The 24,236-nt window shown below is 36.0% G+C and overlaps 1 protein-coding gene across 1 annotated transcript in view; it reads right to left on the bottom strand.

Moving 5' to 3' along the window:
• tpo (thyroid peroxidase) overlaps window positions 1-24,236 on the bottom strand; it is a 72,905-nt gene that overhangs the window by 16,559 nt on the left and 32,110 nt on the right. The window contains exons 6-10 of the mRNA XM_039749754.1: window positions 23,763-23,892; window positions 20,607-20,813; window positions 17,757-18,272; window positions 12,358-12,616; window positions 3,291-3,461 (exon numbers count right to left, since the gene is read on the bottom strand). Coding sequence (XP_039605688.1) covers window positions 3,291-3,461; window positions 12,358-12,616; window positions 17,757-18,272; window positions 20,607-20,813; window positions 23,763-23,892 — 1,283 coding nt within the window. The remainder of the gene's footprint in view (window positions 1-3,290; window positions 3,462-12,357; window positions 12,617-17,756; window positions 18,273-20,606; window positions 20,814-23,762; window positions 23,893-24,236) is intronic.

Below are 24,236 nucleotides of genomic sequence, written 5' to 3'. Positions count from 1 at the left end.
TTTAGTTTTGTGGTTTTCTAGGTTAAATGTTCTGAAATACAAATTACTGGAATAGTTCAAAGTTATTAAAATGCCTGAGAAAAATTTTGGTAATAAATTAGACGTATGTAAGCAAAATAAGCTTATTAAAGGGGTAAAAATAAGCCTGCAAATGGGGTTGCCTCTAAAATTAAGAAAAGCAATCTTGCACTTGATTAATTGTGCTGCTTTTCATAGATTAGGGTAAACAATGCTAGTAACTACTATTTGAATTATTTTTGATGTATATATCTCATTAAGAACTAATTTTAAAAAGAAAAAGCTAATTTACAAAATAAATACTCAAAACTGTATAACTGTCTGATGTTTCTTATTAGCACTTTATGTAAATGAGAGCAAATAGTAGAACAAAATGTGCCAAAATGATTGTAAGCATAAAAGATGTGCTGTATCCTTTTCTAGTGAGTTAAAGTTTGTTTTTGTTTCTCTGAATCTAAGGTAGCTATAGTACATTGCTTAATATATTTTTAGAAAAAAATCATCAAATAATAATGTCAATGTCATTTAGCCATCTTCTAATACCCATACCACATGTGGATCTTTGCATATATTTAACTTAATAATGTCTCTGCAACTTTTCAATCAAATTGACACTGATTTTGACTCTGTGATGTATCGCTTACCCTCATTGATACTGCAGACAATAATATTAACAGTAAAATAGCACTTCTTCTTCTTCTTGGGTTTCTCCCATTAGGGGTTGTCACAGCAAAGTAATATCATGGGTAAATGTTTACATAAAAAAGATACAGAATTAGCTAAGCTCCCTGACATTCTTACCTTGAATACAAATGCATTTCATAACTGTGGTAAACTCATTGCCTTCTGAGCTAATAGCATGATTTGTTTGGGATATACAGTTTGTGCAAACATTATGAGTTTAACCTTTGTTTACTTCAGCACTGTTTCTCTCCTGTTTTCACCATATTGGCAGGGATGACTGAAGTATTTTGTATTTTGTCATGCATCAAAACACCAAAAAAGAGAGTTTCTTTGATGATATGAACAATCTTCATCTTCAGGATAAGATAGAAGAACCAGATCGAGAACCAGGGATTGATTTATGAGAAAACAAAGAAATCAGTGAAGCTTAGGTGTGGCATACTGATTTGTAAGAAATATCTTTTATGATCAAACCTAAACTCTATGTTAAAAACACACAAACATTCAGTATTTTTACAGATTAAGCACGGATGATATGCCATGAAATAAGATTTACAAGCAAGATCTGCCTCTTTTTTATACTCCTCTCTTTATAAAGTGAGTCTGGAATGTGCATGACCAAAGCAATCATCTACCTTATATTTTTCTGTTTATGTGACACTAACTTTGTGATGGATGTGAGTATTCCACCTGTCGCCTGCTGAGGTAAGGAACCTGGTTTGCATTAAGTTTTGTTCTGCAGGATGTGGTTAGCTATTATGTGCTGAAAACAGGAAAATGAAAGCAGACAAATTATGATGTAGTTTCAGTTTTCACATTGGCAGTTGTAACTTGCTTTCATTCCCCTCAGTCAGGGCAGTTCTCTTATTCTGAAATAACGGAAGAATATCATTGTACCCCAAGACTGCCAAGATGCCATGTACAGTATTTAAATTATTTGGTATTTGTTTAAATTATTAATATTATGATACATTTGATAGTCTTGGATTGCCTTTGTAACAATACCCTTTAAATCACTGAATGCCATGGCAGTTTTTGTCTAAAATGTACTAATTTCTAATATCTTTCCACGTTAGGTAATATGCCACTTCTTTGGTAGCACCTTTAGAACTTTAAGTAACTTACCTGTACTGTCAGTCAATGTTTGATTCGTCCATAAATTAACTGAATATTTCCTTATGTTCAATGTTTTTTGCCTCTTGTATAGCCATCTTATGACCCATGTGTTTATTTTTTGATGAAGTTTGGGCTTTGCCATAGTACTGTACATCCTGCTTGTTAGTAAGTTAATATCTCTTTATTTCAGCTACCCCTCTGATTTTTCCAATTGTCTGTCTACTTTTGAAGAATCATATTAGATTGTGCGTCTACAGACCATCACTGTCCATGATATTCAACTAAACCCTCATCCCTTCCTCTAAGATCTGGGAAATAAATTTAGCAATTTATGTCAAGAAGTTGTATTTTAAGGTGGAACAAACTAGTGGCATTCTGGGGTTTCCTGTAAGTCACGCCCATTTTTAGCTTGCTGTGTCAAGTTCAAGCTACTTCAAGAAACCTGGCAAGTCACAATGTAAGTAACTGTATCTAGAGAATATCATACTTGAATTGGAATGGGTAAAGTGTAATCTTACTGCTGGGATCATAAACTCAGTGATCTCCCATTTAATATTTCACACAAGGAAAGGAAATAATTCATTACAAAAATTCAAATTTAAAGAAATGCATCATTTTGAAAAATATTGTCATTTATGAAAATATTTAACAAAAACACAGCTTTAGACTGAAATTATTTTCTATGTCATTGGTTTATCACATTTTTACTTATATATTGCTAAATCAACCAATTCTGGGAAATGCTGCTGTGAACAAAAATTAGAGATTTTCAAACACAAATGAGCATTTGAATTGTATACTCACCTCCTGTCATTAGATTTATATTCATATCCTCAACTGAAGCACCTCTGGATTATTTACTGCACTTGTGAATTGATCTTCTGGTTGTTGAAGTGACTGGGATGTGCACAAGTATGAGGCATATTTTCTTCTTGATAATGTTTTCACTCACATTTCTTTAACTTTTAATATTTAGTAGTACAGTACTCAGTCTCCCAGTGCACTTTGCCATTTGATGTCATATGAAGCGAAATGTTAGCCACTGAATAAGCTGTTACGTGGGTAAACTTGAAACCAATGAATGGGACTGGGGGTCTTCCATTCAAATGCTCACTTGCATTTGAGGGCATTCCATAGTTGATTTAACAGTATTTTAGTAAAAACATATTTGATTGAGACCTTGTGAGCATATGGATGACATGATATTTGGATTATGAGACTGAAAATTTTTCACAAATGTTTTTCACACTGTCCAGCGATAGTAACCGTAGATGCCTTTTCTATCTGAAACTTTGTTATCTCTGTTCTTCATGAAAAAAATAGATTTAACATTTTTTCTCTGCCATCACTACATACTATATGGGGTAGCTAACATATCTAAAAATAATTTTTGGGACAAGTTTTCCTTTAAAAGAATTGTGAAAATAACATCAATATTACTGCATATATGAAGATGTAAATAAATAAAGTACCTGGAAGGCCATGGTCTCGTCCTCGCTGTAGATTTAAAGAAGCCAAGTCAAATGTACCAGTAGCATTAAATACAAACAACTTTTCTGTCAATTCGTCACTCATCAGGTAATCTTGATCTATCACATTTGCTGGCTGAACCAAAATTCCCCTGATTACTGGATCCAATCCACCTAAAAAACGAATCACTGTTACACTTGTATATAAAGTACATATTTTATAGAGAATACAGTAACTCAAAAATAATTTATAGTGTGTTTTCTCCAGAATTGGTCAGCTTGTATCAAACCAATTTTTAATATCACATTAAAACAGAGATTCCTTTGTGGCAGACCATTTCCAGTTTAAAAAACTAACAATTCTGAATGAAAAGATTTTCTGTAATGTGTAATAAGTTTGAGCACATCTTTCTCAAACACATATCAAATGTAAAATGAGCCATTAATTCTGACTAGAGAGGGTGATTCTCCCGGCATTCTTAAGTATTATAAAAATGTTGCCTATAGGAATTATTTACACTTTATCAAGTACATTTAATCAAGAGATGAGTGATCAAAATAGAAGTGAAATCGGGGGCAAGAGTAATTTAAGGACAACCAAAAATTGTAGTCATACTCAAGTGAGACAGAAACACTTATCATGTACATCTATAATAATAAAAGGCAATGCCCTCACTGACTGACTGACTCACTGACTCACTGACTGACTGACTCACTCACTCACTCACTCACTCACTCATCACTAATTCTCCAACTTCCCATGTAGGTAGAAAGCTGAAATTTGGCAGGGTTATTCCTTACAGCATACTTACAAAAGTTAAGCAGGTTTCATTTCGAAATTCTACACGTAATGGTCATAACGGTCCATAACGGTCGACAACGTCCGCCATGTTGAACTTTCTTATTTATGGCCCCATCTTCACGAAATTTGGTAGGTAGCTTCCCTGCGCTAGCCGAAACCGCTGTACTTACTTATTTCGATGGTATGATGCCACTGTCGGCTGCCATATTGAACTTTCCAACGTCACCAATTCTCAAACTTCCCGTGTAGGTAGAAGGCTGAAATTTGGCAGGCCCATTCCTTACAGCTTACTTACAAAAGTTAAGCAGGTTTCATTCCGAAATTCTACACGTAATGATCATAAAGGTTGATAACGGTCGACAACGTCCGGCATGTTGAACTTTCTTATTAATGGCCCCATCTTCACGAAATTTGGTAGGCACCTTCCCTACGCTAGCCGAAACTCTTAAACATCTTAGATTCACAGGCGACAATTTCAGTAGTGGACACTTTGATGTTTATGAATGTTTAAACTCTCAAAAGCTGGATGTGATTTTATCGATGAAACCGGTTGTGTGCTTACAACGCTTGACAGATGCCAAATGTCTCTTCAACACAACAAATCCTGCAAATACTGTCGTAATGGAAACAAACCATGAAACTCAAACCGATTATGACAGCAGCAATCCAAGCTGTAACTGTATGTTGCATCCTTAAGAGTAAGCTCAGCCCACAGCTTGGTCATGTTACAACCGGAGGGCTGAACTGACAACATGGTAAACAAAGAGATCCTTAACAAATAATTATTGACATATTTTCCCTCAGTTTAAAAAGGTTTAATTTTCTTCTTAATAAAAATTTTAATGCAGTACTTCGCCGATGCGAAGCGCGGGTATTTAGCTAGTAGCTACTAAACTTGAAATAAAACAAAATTGCGTGGTTAATGTCAGGGTTTAAGTGTTTTTTTGTATTATTTACTGTATTGCTGGTGAACACATAACTTTGTTTTTTTTTCCTATATCCACACTATAAGTTATTAGATTGCATTTGTGTAAGTGTGCATTTAATTTAGATGTGCACATAACGTCTCAGTTAAGCTAGTTATAAAAGGTCAAGATAGATTCAGTTAGCATCTGCACTCAATCTCTCTCTCGTTAAAAGTTAAGATTTTTGTCTGCTCCCTTTTTGTTTTTATTGCCTTATGCTTTAGAGCAGTGGTCCTCGATCACGGTTCCTGGACAGCCACAGTGGCTACGGGTTTTCATTCCAGCCAGTGTCCTAATTAGAACTCAGTCCTTGCTGACAATGATAGTTGGTGTTTAACTCTATGCCTTGTTAGTGCCTTTATTCATCAAAGACAAATTTTAGTTACTTTGTAGATCAGAAGTTCTCAATTACAGTCCTGGAGGTCTGCTATGGCTGCATGTTTTCACTTTAACCAATTTCTTAATTAGAACCCTTTTATTTACTACTAAAACAATACCTTTTTTGGGCTTAATTTTAGTTCTCTTGCCTGTTACCATTCAGAACACTTAATTGCCTATTTTAGATTTTAGCAGCTGCATTTAAGTTTTAATTGTTGTCTGTTTTCTTATTCAGACATTAATTAATAATAAGATGTAGATAACCAATAAACCAGCAGTTCTCTGGCTCACGTGCTTACCATGAAGCATCTGTGATAAAAATGTTTAGAAATGAATGAGAGGGGAATTGGAAGGACCATTAAGTTTAAATCTATTCTGGTCTAGAAAACACTTGGATAATGTTCTCACAGAAGGAAACTCTACAGTGTAATTAAAATTGCTCTTAGATGATTGCAAACATTAACAATCCAAACAGTTCAATACCAAGTTTCATTATCAGCATGGACTGCAATCTAATTAGGAAACTAGTTAGAATAAAAACCAGCAACCACTGTGGCCCTCCAGGGCCATGATTTAGGACCCCTGCTTTAGAGTGTAATTGACATATCTCAGCCAGTGTTCCTCCTTTGGCTGGGAATTAAATTTTTTAATGTCTTTTTTATTCATGTTTGTTCCTTTAATTTATGTTTTTAGTTTTGTCTATGTTAATATGTAGTCATGTGTTTTAGAGGTGGTTCCACAAGAAGTGGGGCCTTCTGCCAATCACCACAAGGAACTGCATTCCACCCTATAATTTGGATTGCATTACTTAGTTCCTGGCGGTTCATTTTGATATGCACTCTGGGAGTGGTGAAATGATTGTGTTTTCCTGTGTCTTTGGTGGATTTCTGGTATTTTTGAACCTTTTGTTCTGTTTTTGACTTTCTGTGGGATACTGTATTATGACTTGTTTGTGTTGGACTGTCATTGCTTTTTAGACAATTTTATTTTGCCTTTTGTGTTCTACAGAATGATTTTGTCAAAAATGAACCTTTATATTTTATAAACATTCTATGTGGTGTTTCATATCTTGCTGGGATGTGATGGACTTACACCCCCTAGTGGCCATTATTGAAAGTACTTTGGGAATTGTTGGGACTTCCACTATTGCAATAGTGTTGAAATGGCCTGTCTAGATTGTTTTTTGGAAATTCCCTGAAGTACGAGTTTATGGTCTTGTCACTCATTTATTCACTTTTGTTCTTCATGAATGCTTTTTTAAAACAATTATTCAACTACAACTGGTTGAAACTTGTAAATAATTTGCTTTATTTTGAGTGTTTTTAAATTTGATTCCATTGCTAAAAATAAAGGTGTGGATGACTTTTAAATGCAGTTTTATCTTAAACTAGCAAAATACCCGTGCTTCGCAGCGGAGAGGTAGTGTGTTGAAGAAGTAATGAAAAAGAAAAGGAAACATTTTAATAATAATGTAACATGATTGACAATGTAATTGTTTTGTCATTGTCATGAGTGTTGCTGGCATATACTTTGTATATATACACACACACACACACACACACACACACATATAAACATATATATACATACATATATACATATACACACACACACACACACACACACAAACATATATATATATATATATATATACACACATATATATATACACACATATATACAGTCCTTGGGGTGCGAGCAACTGTTGCTGGGGGTGCCAGAATCCATGAAGGAAGAAAAATGAAAAACATTATTTGTACAAAATCTTAATTTATTTATCCATTCCTAAATAATTAAATGGGCAGGCTATTTCGTATCAGTGCAATACGCTGCTTGTTAAAACGGATGACTCCCGCTCTTACGTGCAAGTCTGTGTGGATATTATGAACTATCGTTTCTGTTCAAGTTCTATTTAAATTTTAAATAGAAGGAATTTTTATTTAGTCGACAGAATATTATTCCGGAATAAATCAACTCAAACCTTAAATACAGTAACTTATAATATTTTGTTCCCCATAAAAATACATCCTGTCTAAATTATACAAGTTAGAAATAAAGTAAACGTTAAAAGAACAAACATTCAAATTTCTTTACTCTTATGTAATTTTATATAAAAAATAAACTTAAATTTTAAATATCCCAAAAGATTTTGCTCTCCATAAAAATATATCCTGTGAAAATTATACAAATTCAAATATGAACATGGAGCATAACAAAACCTGGAAATATAAATAAAATTTGTTATTTTCAGCAATAACAAATCAAATCATTCAGTTGTCTTTGCTCTTATATCATTTTATCAGAGCTGGACGCCTGGCATCTTTTTTTGGCATGAAGTTCGTTTATGGTGTGAGGTTCTGTGTTGTGGAGATTCTCAGGATGGACTGCAGGTGCTCATCAGCGAGGCGACTCCTGTGTGCTGTTTTGTTAGTCTTCATCACTGAGAAGAGCTTCTCACACAGATATGTGCTACCAAACATGCACAAGGTTCGAGCCGCATGTAGAAGGAGCTGGAGCATTTCTGCGGGAATGGAGTGAATAAACTGTGCGGGCACTGCAGTATCGTACTTTGTCTAGAGTGTGCCATTACACTGCAACTCAATCACCTCCATCTGAATCTGCACAGGTGCAGTTTCCACATCGACGGCAAATGGGTTGCGAAACAACTGAAAATTCTTTTTTTGTTCTTCAAAGTCACCAAAGCGCCGTGCGAACTCAGTGCGCAGTGTGCTCAGTTTATCAGCAAAATGCGTATTTGGGAACACTGTTGCCTTGACTTGGTTCAACATTATTTGGCAACAGGGAAAGTGGAGCAAGTTGCACTGGTGCATTTGTGTCTCACATAAAAGTAGCTTCACTTGAAATCACTTTGTGATTTTGCACGGGTAAAAACGTCTGCTGAAGTGTCAGATTCTTCTTTAACTCTTCTGCTTTCTGTATCTTGTGCATTGCATTCAGGTGTTTCAGGTTATCTTGATGTTTTGTCTCATAGTGCCGTCTTAGATTAAATTCTGTAATTACAGCCACATTAGCTCCACAAATGAGACACACGGGTTTACTGGCAATGTCAGTAAACATATACTCAGCCTCCCATCGGTTTTTAAAGGCTCTATGTTCAGAATCACCTTTTCTCTTCGGCATCATGTGGGCTAGCTTCGCAATAACTTGCAGCATCATAAGCTAGACTTGATTAAAAAGCGCTGCATTATGGGATCTGTAGTTTATTGTGTTACCAGTGAGTGAGTGAGTGAGTGAGTCAGTCAGTCAGTGAGGGCTTTGCCTTTTATTAGTATAGATAACCAGGCTCTATTCTGTTACTACACATAATCAGGTGCTAGTAGAATGCACATTCATAGCAACCAGCAGACAGCATTGTGGTGCATGTGACATAAATAACATAATTTGGAAGACAAAAATAACACAGAATGCTAGAATTACTTCTTAAATACTGACACAGAGCAAGAATCGTTGATGTTTTATTTTGAGTTTGTGTTAGACTTCTGTCTGCAGTCAAGGTATGTCTCTGATTGAGACTGATTAGAATCAAGGTGAAATCAAATAGATTTGAATAGCTTTCAGTTTCATAAATGTTTAATTTTTAATGACTAAACTAATATGAATCCTTAAAGAACAGTCATTTGAAAACTGCTGATTTAGGTGCATAGGATAATGCTGGGATGTCAAAGTATGACAGGCAGCCCAAGCTTTCCTGAAAATAATGATGGAAAGAATGCAAGACAAACAGCACCATGTTATAGATGAAAAACAAGGCGATTGATAAATCTGTTTCTAGGATAACAAGAAGTATGGACATATCAGCGCTGGAAACAGTCCAGAGAAGAGCGACTAGGCTTATTCCAGGGCTACAGGGGATGAATTATGAGGAAAGGTTAAAAGAGCTGAGCCTTTACAGTTTTAGAAAAAGTATTATGTGGAGACATGATTGAAGTGTTTAAAATTATAAAGGGAATTAGTACAGTGGACCGTAACTGTTTACTTTAAAATGAGTTCATCAAGAACACAGGAACACAGTTGGAAACTTGTTAAGGAAATTTTTCTTTACACAAAGAACATTGACACTTATAAGTAAGTTACCAAGTTACTAAGTAGTGTGGTAGACAGTAGGACTTTAGGGATTTTCAAAACTAGACTTGACATTATTTTGTAAGAATTAAGTGGATAGGACTGGTGAGCTTTGTTCTCATCTAGATTGTTCTAATGTTCTAAAGAGCTCTCCCTCAGCAACAGTGTTTCAATTTAATAATTATGATGCCTTGCATTCTAATATTCTTAGTGAAGTTTCCTATGGTACATAGCAAACTATATCCTCTAAACAACAACATTCTAAAGAGCCATTAAAGCCATAGTAACACATTATGGCTTGCTAAAAGGTGATTCTGATGATGAAAAGATTATTATAGGGTCTAAAGAAAGCCGTTGTATGCTTGGTGCTGTGGTTGCAGAAGGAATCTCATACTGCTGCTGTACATTCAGCCATGACAAATCTGGCAGCAAGGCCAATAGATTTCAGAAAGGCAGAGGGGAACCCAAAAGGGTATGGCTGATCAACGTAAACCAAGCAGCAAAACCAGTTCACAAATTCTGATCTTTATCCTTAAACAAGCCAAAGTTCACAAACTATAAGACAAGAAAAACAACAAAAATAAAAAATCCAAAATCCTGCAAAAGAGTTGTACAAGAGAAATTATTAATAATAATGCTGAAACACAGCACTGCAGAAGTTGCAAGCTTATAAAGGCCTGGGGTGGACCCAAGTTGTAGTATCAGAGGACATTACCTCTAAATGGACAACACAAGAAAGACAAGGCACACAACATAAAGAACTACTGAACATACTATTAACATAATGCAATAGTATAAAATCAATAATCAAAACAATATTAATAACGACACATAGTAATAAATAACAAAGTGCGCTAAATACAACAGAATTAAATAAGGATATGAAGAAACCTATGATGAAAAACTGAAATAAAAACAAACATGAAAATCTAGATTCCCATTGTGATGAAGTTGAAAAGAATTCAATAAAAGAGATGCATGAATGCCCTCAAAAGGATGTAAGATCATTCCCTAGGACCATAATCATGCCAATAAACCAGGTAATAAATACTTAAGATGAAAGAAAAACAGGATAAATCCTGAAATGAGCTGGTAGAAATAGTTTATTGGTCATAGGACCCATCTGTCTAACAGCAGAATATGAATTAATAAAATAAAACCAATTTATGAGATGGAACTCTCAGGCAGATGTCTGATGTCACGAGCCACACTTTCTGCCCAAACCTAAAATATAAAATACAAACGCTCAGAGATAAACATATTAACTGAAATAAAAATAAAAAAAATTCAAGCATTATGACAATAAAGAATAGTCCAAAGTTTTTTGAGAACCTGTCAAGAATTAATTCTGTACTAAAGTAAAAAAAAAAATTGGACCTCTTTTAAACTTTGAAATCTCTGCCTATAGAAGGGACTACATGTGCTGATGTTGGTTTCATATGATTTCATTTGAAATATAAATGTATGTGAACAAGTGTTGGTTACATTTTTGCTCATCCCTTTTCTAAATATTTTCAATGTGATGTGTAAAATTTACAAGATCAAGAAGAGCTAATGAACATGTGTAACTTTTAGGATACCATTAACCATACAGGTTGGTTCAAGGATTCTGGACAAGAAGAGTCACTACACAAACATCTTTCAACAACGATAGATCAAAAGACAAGAAGATATTCAAGGAACTCTTCGTTTCATCTACAGGAATTATCTAGTCATGAATTTCAGAGTGATAAAGGTAACCACCACCTAACACTGTACCTTTACATCAGTTACACTTTCCTAGGTAATTTTGATTGAATTTGGGGAATGAAGTTGAGATAGACTTGTAGTTATATAGCATGCTATTATGAGAGTATGGAGTTAGTATAGGGTTGTGGTGGCATATTGTTGTGTCTGCCTGGAAGACAACATTAGGAGTGACCAGGATGTGAAATCAAAACAGGTCACAATTTGGAGATCAAAGAAAATCCTGCATCAAGATCAAAATGAAGAGCAAGAAACAAATTCAAGGACATAAGCAAAAGGCTAATACACAAACAAACAAAGATTTTTTTAATACTTTTTAGACTTTTTGTATCTGTTGCATTGCAGTAATCAGGTCACAACCTCTGAGGACGCGGCCATAACAACCATCCTGTGCCACAACAATGGGTACCCAACAGTATGGCGCGACACGGAATTGCCTGTATCACAATAGTTCCTTTCATGGACATCTACAAAGAAAAAAAGGTTAAAGGTTTTTTCTATGCTGAAAATAAAGAGGTTAAAGACATAACATTTTGCCTGTATTGCCTGTATAACTTTGTGCCTTTAACTGTCTTTCATTTTCAGCGTGGAAATAACTCTTAATCTTTTTTCATTGTGAGAATATTTCATTTTAAGATGTATGTTAGGATGTACCTAGAGAAAATAAAGCAGGAGGGCTATTGAAAACTAACGACTGTGAAGTATGCAGTGCTGAGACAGAGATGGCCAATCTTCATAGATACTTATCTTCCTGAGACGGACTGAAGTACTTTGTATTTGGGCATACATGGCAGGCCAAATGTACTTTATAAGGCTGGCAATCAAACCGAGCTTACTGGGCCTCTAAGGTACCAGTGAACATCAGCAAGCCATCCAATACTTGTAATTGATATGCTAAATCAAGGGCTAACTTGTGTTAGCTTTTCAGTTTTCTTCTTTCACACTGACCTTTTTAAAAGCATTACCTGCTGAAGTAGTATTCTGTGCATTCAATGAAATTCATTTCTCAACAAGAATGTTTTTATTTAATTAGCACTTTTAAACCCATTATGAAGACTGTTACTTTCAAAGTGCTTTTAATGAACATTAAAATTACCTTCCTTTATAAGCCTCCAGGGACTGAAAAATGCCTCATGCAGCCTGACAGATGTGTAATTCTGTTTCTCCTCAAACATATTATCCAGTCTTTTTAAAACTGGTGGGACAGTTGCATGCCCAAAGCGAAAAGCTGCTGTTGAAAAAACATTGGAAACTGTTGGATCTAATAGTGGATTGTATGCTTTGTATTTTCCAATATAATGGTCAAATGCATCAGAGCCTATTATTTTTGGAACATAATCCCTCAAGGTAATGATCTGAAACAGAGAATAGAAACAGCACATAGTTATTTGCAAGCATGTTATTAAAATAATGTCAATCAAACTGCTCTTGTAAGATTTTTTTATACTCTACACCTCTGCTGATTTATGCCATTATTATTGTTAACAGTTGTACAACAACTGTAGAAAGTGGCAATCATAATGTTCAGTTAACTTTAATAATTTAATGAAAGAGGACTTTACTTTATTGTACCCATTGTTTAATCTTTGTCATTTTTGCCTACCTTGAACTGCATGTGTTGTGAACTTATGACACACCTATATGATACAGAAGTAGCAATGAGAATCCTTTTTTATTTGTTGTGCATGTATGCTTTCATAATTGGCTTTCCTGCATGCAGTCCTCCTCTGCCAAAGGGCTAATAGACCCTCGGTTTCAAATTATGCGGTCATCTGTCATTCCATTATAATAATCATCTAAGTTTCATGCTATATTACCACTAATGTAATAATTACCTGAAATAAAGGTGGCCACCAACGCTCACCATATGTTTACATACACAATACAATGGCAAAAACAGCCTGCATTAAGACAAAGAAATACTTTTCTTTGACTTATGTTGTTTAAAACAGAAATACATGTAAGATTAATTTGGGGCCAAAAAAGACCTAAGCAATGATACATGACAAAAAAGAATCAGTGAGATGGTGAAAATATGGAGAAAACTATGAAAAAAAACTTTTTCTTTGGCTAGTACACACTGTATTTTTATTTATTAGTTCTTTTAGTTTATTGTAGATTGTGTGGATTTTGATTTTCCAACTTTCAATCCTGTCAATAAAGTTGTTCATACTCTTTCCACGTTTTTTAATTTGTGACACAAGGTAAATCTGCTTTGTCTTTAAACCCTCAATAAAACTCAGGCATTGTGCTTTGAATTGTTCTTTGCAGCGGCATACCAAGTACCCAATAAATTTTATAAGGTTCATTGGACTGGGTAAAGTGCAGAGCATAATTTTCCACTGAAAAAGCCTCTGTACTTATTTCACTTTTATGTAGACACAAGTTTAAAACCACCAGATAAATTATTTGTCTATACAATGCAGCTTGCAAGTTTACCTATATAAACTTGAGGGCTATGCTAACTCATGAATCATCCTGCAGTATTATAGGTATCTTGTCTTTCTTCTTAAGCTTTAAAATATATTCACTTTTAGAGTTAAAGTATTGCTAATATAAAATGCATGAATAAGGTTTACTACCGTTCAAACAATCTTAATGCTAAACTAATTCTTTAGCCAAAAAGCAGCATAAAAACAGCAACTTTGTACTGGTAATCAAAAAGGGATACTTAAGTTAAAGAAAATTTCAGTTAAACTATCAACCTTCGGGAATATCTAAATATAAGCACATTTAAAATATGAGCTTATACAGACATAGTTTTAGAACTGATGTAACTTTCAGATCACTTTATTATGTCACTTGTAGACCACATGTACAATTATGCACAACCTCATTAAAATATGACCAACATGTGCGAAATGTTAAAAAAGTTAATTTGAATGAATTAATAGAATCAATCAATACTATAATTGCTTATTACACAAAAGTACTGCTTGTCCTTATAAACTGTGACAGTCAGTATACAAGTACCATTGACATAGTTCTGCTAGTCCACACCAAGAGACCTGTGTTTTGCACTAACAGCTTTCTTCCTAATGTTCAAAGTATTAGAGTCTAATGCATTGTTTACTATGCTGCATGGCAGCAGCACTTCAAATTGGTTCTCCCCTCAGATAATATGCCTTGTCCCCATTAACAACAATCCTGAAAGTAAACAAGTCATACTGTGGATTCAGAAAGTATTCAGACCACTTCACTTTATGTATACTTTATTGTGCTGCACAGTTAATTTTAAACTTACCATTTATGCTCATAAAACTTCACTCAATAACCCATAATGACAAAGTTTTCAAACTTATTTAAAATCCAAAACAGAAACCTCAAATCCATAAAAGTATTCAAACTGTTAACTCAGTACTTTGTAGAAGCCCCTCTGGCAGCAATTACAGCTTCTTGTGTTCTTGGGTATGTCTTTACAAGCTTTGTATACCAAGATTTGGGTTAATTTATGCCATTCTTACTGACATCAGATCCTGGGCTTTGGGTGGACCACTCAAGGACAGCCAGAGACTTGTCCTGATGCAGCTCCAGTGTTGTTTTGGCTTTATGCTTTTGGGTCATTTTCTTGCACAAAGTTGACCATAACCCTAGTCTGAGATGGCATGCTCTCTAGATCAGGTTTTCTTCAAGGATCTCTCTGTATTTTGTTGCAGTCATGCTCCCCTTAATTCCATCCAGTTTCCATGACTCTTCCACTAAGAGGTTTTATTATAGAGATGGTGATGAGCAGTGCCTGGTCTTTGCTGGACTTAGCGTTTGGAGTTCTACCCACAGAGTTCAATTTTTATTTCATCAGACCACAGAATCATTTTTCTCATGCTCTCAGAGTCCTTTAAACTCTCATATGCCTTTTACACAAGAATGGCTTTCAACTAGACACCTGATTGACGGAGTGCTGATGACATGGTTATCCTTCCAACTGCTTCTGCCATCTTAGCAGAGGGGTTCAGAAGCTCTAGAGTGGTCATTGGGTTCCCCCTCACCTCCCTGATCAAGACCCTTCTTGACTGGTTACTCAGTTTGGCCAGACAGCCAACTCTAGGAACAGTGGTTGTGATTCCAAATTCCTTTCACTTCACAATTATTAAGGCCACTGTGCTTAGAAATTATTTTATATCCTTCCTCTGATCTAAGCCTCACCACAATTTGATCACGAAGGTCTACAGAAAGTTTCTTGGAGTTAATGAGATGGTTTTGATCCTGCCATGCAGAGTAAATTGTGGGACCTGACATGCACAAGTGTGTGCTCTTATCAATGACCAAGTAGTTTCATTTACCACAGGTGAAATCCAGTCAAGTTTAGACACAAGTCAAGGATAATTAAGACAAAATATCTTACCACAATTTGGAGTGGCCTGAATGCTTAAATGAGTGAGACCTTTTAATTTTTCAGAAAACACCTTTGAACTTTGTTGTTATGGGTAATTGAGTGTAGATTGATTTGCAAAATAGCAAATTTATTTGTTTAAAATTAAATCTACAAAACTACAGAAAGTGAAGGAGTCTGAATACTTTCTGAAACCACTGTATGTCAACAAGTTTGATTTTATCATAGCTAGAATACTTTGAAAAGAAAGGACTAACTAGAAAGTTATTCTTGTTTACAGACTTGACAATTCACCTAGAGAAATGTGCTTTGCTTTGTTTTGGGATAGCTAGCACTTTTTTACACCCTTGAAACTTTCAAATTCCAAGGCTCAAAAAATGTTATTGGAAAAAATATATTTTGACGTTGAATTGACAGGTTAAAGAATATTATGAACTATTTTGACAGAAATCACATTTATTGAGATAGTTTTGTTATTAATTAATGATCTTGTATAGTTGTAAGAAAACAGGTTTCAAAATATAGTAGGATAGAAACTTGTTACTTTTGGCATCTATCATTGGTATTCATAAAGAATTGATTAACTTTAAACTAATTTGAAGACATACCAACCTAATCCTGCTGCACACTTTCTATTACTATGAAGGTAACACTTTCCAGTTCTCCTTCTGTGCTTTTACCTAGGCACTCTGGCTTTTCTCCCACATTCTGAGTATTGTGCATTTTAGGTTAATTAATGACCCTAAATTTGGATGGCGCGTGTGGGCTGTCTGAGCAGATGAGATGGGGAAAAAAACTGATATGGGCTGTAGCATCTCTTTAGAAGCAACACTGAACTTTCAAGCTCAGAATTTAAAAGAGTGAACAGGATTTTCCTTTGGATTAAAATCTGTAATCAGCATTCATTTTATAAAATATAATGTAAGAAAATATCATTACAAGTGAACGTATTCAACTCATGTATTCTGATCTTGTTAAAAGCCTATAAAAATCTATAGAGTAATAAATCACTTTAAAAATGTTTAAGAAGGCTGCCAAGATGTGGACAGTTATGAACCCATTTATTTCCATATCATTACAGCCATCTTTTTCTATAGACATAATAAATGCTACAATCTATTATTACATATACTTATTTGGAACTGGATCTGGTTAATTTGCCTTTACTTTGTATAGCTATGTTCTAAACAAAAAAACATGTATTTGTTACAGACAGAATGCTACTTATTTATAAAAAAAAAAAATAATCGAAATGATAGTTATATTTTACCTTAAGCTTGGCTCTGGACTACATCATCCTCAAAAGTCGCATTATACAGTATATTAGAGTAAGTAAATACATAAAAAAAACAATATTAAAAAATACCTATTAAGTATTCCTCAATACACCTGTTTGTTGGTATAAAAATCAAACTGAAATGGGGATATGTTGTAGGTTAAACTTTGTTTTTCCTGTAAAGTGTGAGGTGTAATTTATACCGGGACTATAGATAGTCTCACAATGTGCTCTGTAATAATTCTGTATCAAAATAAAGGTTACAGTTCAAAAAAACTACTACACTGCATTACTTCATTCTAGAATGTTCTGCATAGTTCCATCAATCCACCCATTTTCAAATGAGCACATTCCAATTAATGGTTGCTGCCTCTAGAGCCTTTTCTAGCTGCATAAGCATGGAATCATTCCTTGATGGCATCTCAATTAAAGCATTATTTATATATATTTCACAGGAAACAGTAATTTAGGAATTTAAAGCGTGTGTCTCCAAGAAATGTCATTGAGGAGTTTAAGCTGCTTTAACCCAGTTCCTTCTAATACCATGTTAATCCATTGGGCCGTTGACATTTCATATTTCCTCATCAATGTATTAAAAATGATAAAAATTGCATGCTTTTTAGGAAAAAATAGGTATTTAAATAAAACTGATCAGGCAACATGTTAAACATGTCTTGCTGTACAGTTTTAGGACAATATGGGTATGTTATGAAATTAAGTAAAATGATACCATTAAGGATAATTTAAACCACTCCAAGCACTGCAACCCTCAAGATAGTGAACATCTGACAAACAAGTATCCTTATGTGTTCCTCAAACTGTCAAATCTGATAAACATGAACTCATCTACTATAATAACAAACTGAAATAAATTGACTATATCACCAACCTGATGTAAAGCCCCAATAATTTTTCGAGTTTCCTGATAGACTGTCTCTGCACTCCAGTGGTTGTTTATTTTCTTCAGAACTTTGGCAATTCTGTTATGTTCCCGTAGCCAAATAGTATGCAGTGTAGTCAGGGAAAGAACTTCACTCGATCTGCTGTCCCCAGCAAGAAAACAGTCAATTCGCTCCCCATTGTTATCTAAAGGGTCTTGAGCACAAGGTGAAGGGACTTCAGCAACAAAAGGTAAAAATTCTCGTCCATTGTCTTGGTACTTTTTATTTACATTTAGAAGTCCTTCCTTACTTGTCAAGTTTCGAATTTTGCTTTCAACAGAAACGGTACCCCCATAGACAGTTGAAGCATCAATGAAGGATGACAAACCATTAATCTGTTGCCTTTTATTAGACATTTTCATGGTATCTGACAGGATTTCTCCATCACCAGTACCACAAGCTGGAGAGGATCGATAAAATGGTAAACACGTTCTTAAAGTAGAAAATGAGTCGTTTACTGGAATCTAAAATAAAAATAAAAATTGCTTTAAAGTTAACGATTTAAATAAGCATTAAAAGACATATTTCAGACAATAGTTAGCATGCTGATATTTTATGGACTTGTAAGTAAGATAGTGCCCTGATTCCAGTTGAGAATTTCTTAACATTTTAAACACTTATTCAACTTGTTATCAGAAAATCTATATATATAATTCAATAAGGCAAGACACCCATGGAAAGCACGCCGGAAGGGGCATGGATTCACTAAGCCGCCGACAAGTAAGACACCTATGGCACACGCAGGGAGGAGCCACGCCCACCAACTCCAAGACCATTGGATACGACGACAACTCGCAGAGCCACGCTCACCAACTCAGACGCGACGACACAGAAAGAACGGCGTCATTTATATTCGTCTGTCGTAGAGGCTTCATGTACCTCCGAGCCACCTTGACTCTTCATAGAGGCATGTTTCTCATGGAGGTGAGTCGCCATATGCAGCGTGTAAAACGGTTTGCGAGGGGTATCCCATGGGATCCTTAAAACAATCCTTTACAACTGAGGTTAAAACACAATGAAGTAAGCAGTCTTTAAAAGCCGTGTTTTTGGTTACGACGCACAACCGCGTACACAATAGCAAACTGTTTTACACGCTACATACAGCAATTCGCATCCGCTTCTTCACTCACGGACAATTATATATTGCTCTCTCCAGAGTTCCATCTTTTCATTTACTTTCTGTTGTATCCTCAAACCCTCCCTTTTTAGAAAACTGTGTCTTTCCAGAAGTGTTCAACCATCAATAAATAATTATTCGGCGTTTGTTATGCCGCGGATAATAATGCATGAGATTGAGCGTGTGTCTATGCGGCTCAGAGTGGCGTGGGTAAGCCGTTGAACCCCATTCGGGCTGCAAACCGCGGAATTCCCACTAAGTGCGACTCATACGCTCCCACTGGTTACGTCCCTACCCTTTGTACACACCCCCCTCCCACCTCGCTACTACCGTGGTCGGGTGTCTTGGTGGATTATATATAGAAAAGATGCCAAAACCGCACAGAGCAATGAAATGTCTACGTGAGTCACAGGTGCATCTTGACTGTGTAAAGACGACAACGACTCAAGTGACAAGTTGGAGGTGGGCACATGAGCGGGCAGTGCATACTGAACGAGAAATCAGCAGACTAGCATGACGGAGGGAGCTGAATGGATGTCCTTCGTCCTTCTCCTCTCCTCCCATTCCACATTCCGTGCCTGAGCGCCGTAAACCCCCATCCCTCCGTCTGGCAGGAGAAGGCACGATGGAGATCCACCAGTTTTCAGTCACGGATGATTGTGTGTTGGTTCGTTCCGTGCATTGTTACAATGTTGCTTTTCTTGCTGATTTATTACATTACCGATTTTTTAAATGTTAATTTTCTCCCTGTGCTTAAAAATCATTAAAAAACCGGCCTGATTATGCGGCGTATGTTACGCCACGTGTTGGCTAGTCATTATAAAAGCATTAAAAACACTGTGAAAATTCAGTTGAGACAACACTGGTATTATTGTGCTTAAAGGAGATTCTTGGACAAAAAAGGTAAAATTAAAAATTATGATTAACATGCTGCAAGTTAAAAAGCTGTATCACCTATCTGAGAAGATTCATTTTTCTATAGCCTTAGATCATAATGAAATATCTTAATTGGGTCTTTAGCACGCCTTCACAATTAACATATATACCACTCTAGAGAGGCTCTGAATAAATGATTAGCATAAAAAGTTCAGCAAAGCCAGACATACATACTGTAGGTTAAGTGTTGATCTGAACTGGCCTGGAGTGAAAATCTGTGCCCTGTCATAAACTGGTGACCCACTCAGAACTAGATCTTGCCTTATAGACAATGCTGTTAGTAAAGGCTTCCACTCACTGAAGCAAATTCAAAATTTAGATGGACATTTTTATTGCAGCTCCCCACAACTTATTTCTTACATTTCTGTTAGCCCTGGAATGTTAAATATATTCCAAACGAAAACAGTCAATATGGAATGTAAAAAATGTATTACATATAAAGATTTTGAGGCTGACAAAGCATAAAGGAGTCTGTGAATATGCATGTTATATTATGGATGGTGTTTTCGAATTTGTTTTATTCTCAATCACCTTATCAACAAACATTTTACTTATTGAGAAAAACGTTGATAGGAGTAATTCAATTCAGTTTAGTTTTTGTATAACACTCTTCTCTGACTGCTGTGAGTAATGAATAAGTAATGAAAATAAAAAAGTGCAATTTGCAGCAGATACAATGTATGAAAACTAAATATTTATAATAAATGAAGAAGTTAGTGCAGTATTACTATTTTTTGTACTGTACCTTAATTGGAAAGCAAGGGTTTAAATTTTCACAGGTATTCCGACAGTCCACTCCAGTTATAAAAGTAGATTTGCTTATGCTTTGAGGGGTAAATGAAATATCATGATCAATGTACTGTCCCCACTCTACAAGCATGCGACTGTAGATACTATCTTCGGTTGAACTTTGATTAAATGACTGAAAAAGTGCCTTGCTTACTTCACGAACCTGTGGCCAAATAATACAAATATTAGTCAAAAATACATATCAACAATATATAAAGCCTCATTGTCATTAGTTTTCTCTTCAGCCATTATAAATCATCCGAATACCTTTCTCAGAATATGTTTCACTGCTTGTTCCCAATGAAGGCAGGATATTAACTTTAAACAACTTCATAGCCTGTATATTAAATCTGTGCCAACATTATTGATTTCTTGAATACCGTTAAAGGTGCAGTAAAGTCAGTAGTAATTATGAATCAGTAATATTTTATTATTTATAAATCTGCCCGAGCTCTATGCTTAGAAAGAACCATAGGATTTGCTAGTTAAAGATAATCTGAAAGCAATTTATTTGACATCATCCGATTCTCTCACTCACTGACAATTCACCACCAGTTTTATTTTTTCTGGGTTCATCTGCAAAGCACTCATCAAGTTTGAAAAACAGAGTACTGATAAGTCTGCATGAATACTTTAATATAACTAATACAACCTCAAAAGTATAGAGTGAACTTGTTATATTCTTCATCTTTAAGATCTGTGTAAACTCATCTAACCAATTATGAATTGAGATTTAAATTAATTAGATTGTAGGTAGCACACCTCTTACTATAAAATTTAATATCTACATATTTTCGGTACATCAAACACAGTCTCCACAAACATTTCAAGCTTACAGCATCAAACCGTTGAAAAACAATGTGATAACAAATCTTTTCTCTTTCACAGTTGCCACATAATTACTACAACATTAGGCACACAATTGTCTAGCTGCAATAAGTATATTCCATATCAAATATATAACAATGTCATCTTATTTTATTATTTGTTCACTAGTTTCTAGCATTTTCTGGCTGTGGCATCTGTATATTTTATCAACTATGCTCCTTTTATAATATTCTATGATTTAAAAATCACTGACCTCTAGAATACCATCGTCTTGGCTATTCTTTCAAATTATTTTCTTTTTTGATTCCCTGGATTTTTGACAGTTTGACCTGCACTTCATATTTCACATGACCCACACTTACTTATACTTAATGCCAAAAAGGTGCATCTAGGTGATACCCACAATAAGCTTTATTTAAAACCATTAAGGTGAACATTATTCAAATTTGTCTCTGTTTGTGAAAAGCATTTTTATCAGAACCAAACTCCCATTTTATGCAAGATTTACTTTAGCTAGCCCTCCATTTCTTTACATAATGGATTTTAAAATAAGGGTGAAAATGCATGTGAACATGTGAATCTGGCACCTGGCACCCTCAAAACCGAACCTGCTTCTTTTCAAAGAGTTTACCATCAAACTACAAGATGACAAATAATGTAACAGATCCTGCAAAATTTGCTAAAATTGCATTTTGAAACCATAGTACATTGCTCATAAAATTAGGGGAACACCTAATCATCACAGTCTAACATCAAGTCAGTTAAGCTTCACGGATATCAGTCTGTCCAGTTAAGAAGCATAAGCGATTGTGAATCAACTTCACCTGCTTTGGTGTAAATGAACATGATAGCAGGTACACTGGAGTGGCAACAGCAAGGCAATCCCAGAAAAGGGAATGGTTTTGCAAGTGGTTGCCACAGACAATTGCTCTCTCCTTATCCTTTCTGACTGATTTTTCTCTAATTTTGCATTTTCTAATGTCCTTATCACTACTGGTAGCATGAGGTGGTACCTGCACAACCAATTCAGGTTGCACAGGTAGTCCAGCTCCTGCAGGATGGCACATCCATACCTGCTGCCACATGAAGGTTTGCTGTGTCTTCAAGCACAGTCTCAACAGCAAAGCAGAGATACCAGGAGAATGGCTACATAGAGCTGGATAGGGCCATAGAAGGGTATCAACCCAGCATCAGAACCAGCATTTGCTCCTTTGTGCGAGGTGGAACAGGAGGAGCACTGCCCTATAAAATTACCTCCAGCTGGCTACTGGCGTGGATGTTTCTGACCAAACTGTCAGAAACAGACTCCAAGAGAGTGGCATGAGGGCCTCTAGTGGGACCTGTGCTCAAAGCCCATCACCATAAAGCTCGATTGGCATTCTCCAGAGAATACTACAATTGGCAGCCATGCCACTGGTGCTCTGTTCTCTTCACAGATCACACTGAGCACATGTGACAGATGTAAAAGAATCTGGAGACGCCGTGGGGAAAGTTATGCAGCCTGCAATATCATCCAGCATGACCGGTTTGGTGGTGGGTCAGTGTTGGTCTGGGGGGAGGGTCAAACAGGCCTCCGCGTGCTACGCTACAGTACACTGACTGCTGTTAGGTACCGGGATGAGATCCTCAGAGCCATTGTCAGACCTTATGCTGGTGCAGTGGGCCCTGGGTTCCTCCAGGTGCATGACAATACCCGATCTCACATGGCCAAAGTGTGTAGGCAGTTCCAGGATGACAAAGCCAATGATGCCATTGACTGGCCTGCACAGTCCCCATACCTGAATCCAAATGAGAACCACTGGGATGTCATGTATCAGTGCATCCAATGCTGCCAAGTACACCCCCAGACTGTCCAAGCGGTCACTGATGCCTTGATCAAAGTCTGGGGACAGATCCCCCAGGATATATACCGTCTCATCAGGAGCAATCCCAGATGTTGTCGGCAGAGCATTCAGACACGTGGTAGCCATACACACTACTGAGTCACATTATGAGTTGCTGTGCTGAAATTCGCACAAGTTGAATCAGCCCTTGATTTAAACTTTTTACTTTGATTTTCAGTGTGATGTTGAATCCAGCACTCAGTGGTTGGTGATGTTGGTTTCAATTATTACATAATATTGTTCTCAATGAATTACACAGTATTACTCAGTAAAGAGTTTCTACTTGAATATTTCATTTATCGTGATCCATTGTGTGATTTAACTGTTCCCTTAATTTTTTTGAGCAGTTTATATCTTAGCAATCAGACAGTCTTAAAAACTTTTTGTCACTGAAAACTTACTGATGGAAGCTCAAAACCATTGTATACATGACCAGGATTCCAACCCTTTGGTTGACTAAAGCCATCTTCATATTCAGCAGGAAGCCATCTGGCCAGAGCAGTATTGGATGCTCCCCACCTAGGATTTTTTCTGAATGATAACAAAATAGTTTATTTTATTGCATCACATTAAATATTTCATTCTTCAAAATATATTACATTGATTTCTTTTAACAAAATGCATATTTTATTTACTTTTAGTATTTTCAGTCATTGTCCAACCCACTATATCCTAACACAGGGTCACGGGGGTCTGCTGGAGCCAATCCCAGCCAGCACAGTGCACAAGGCAGGAAACAAACCCCAGGCAGGGCGCCAGCCCACTGGAGGGCACATACACACACACACACCAAGCACAATTTAGAATCGCCAATGCACCTAACCTGCATGTCTTTGGACTGTGGGTGGAAACTGGAGTACCTGGAGGAAATCCAC

Source organism: Polypterus senegalus, chromosome 3, assembly GCF_016835505.1.
Source record: "Polypterus senegalus isolate Bchr_013 chromosome 3, ASM1683550v1, whole genome shotgun sequence".
Classification (NCBI taxonomy): domain Eukaryota; kingdom Metazoa; phylum Chordata; class Cladistia; order Polypteriformes; family Polypteridae; genus Polypterus; species Polypterus senegalus.
This window is presented reverse-complemented; position numbering and strand designations above follow the sequence as displayed.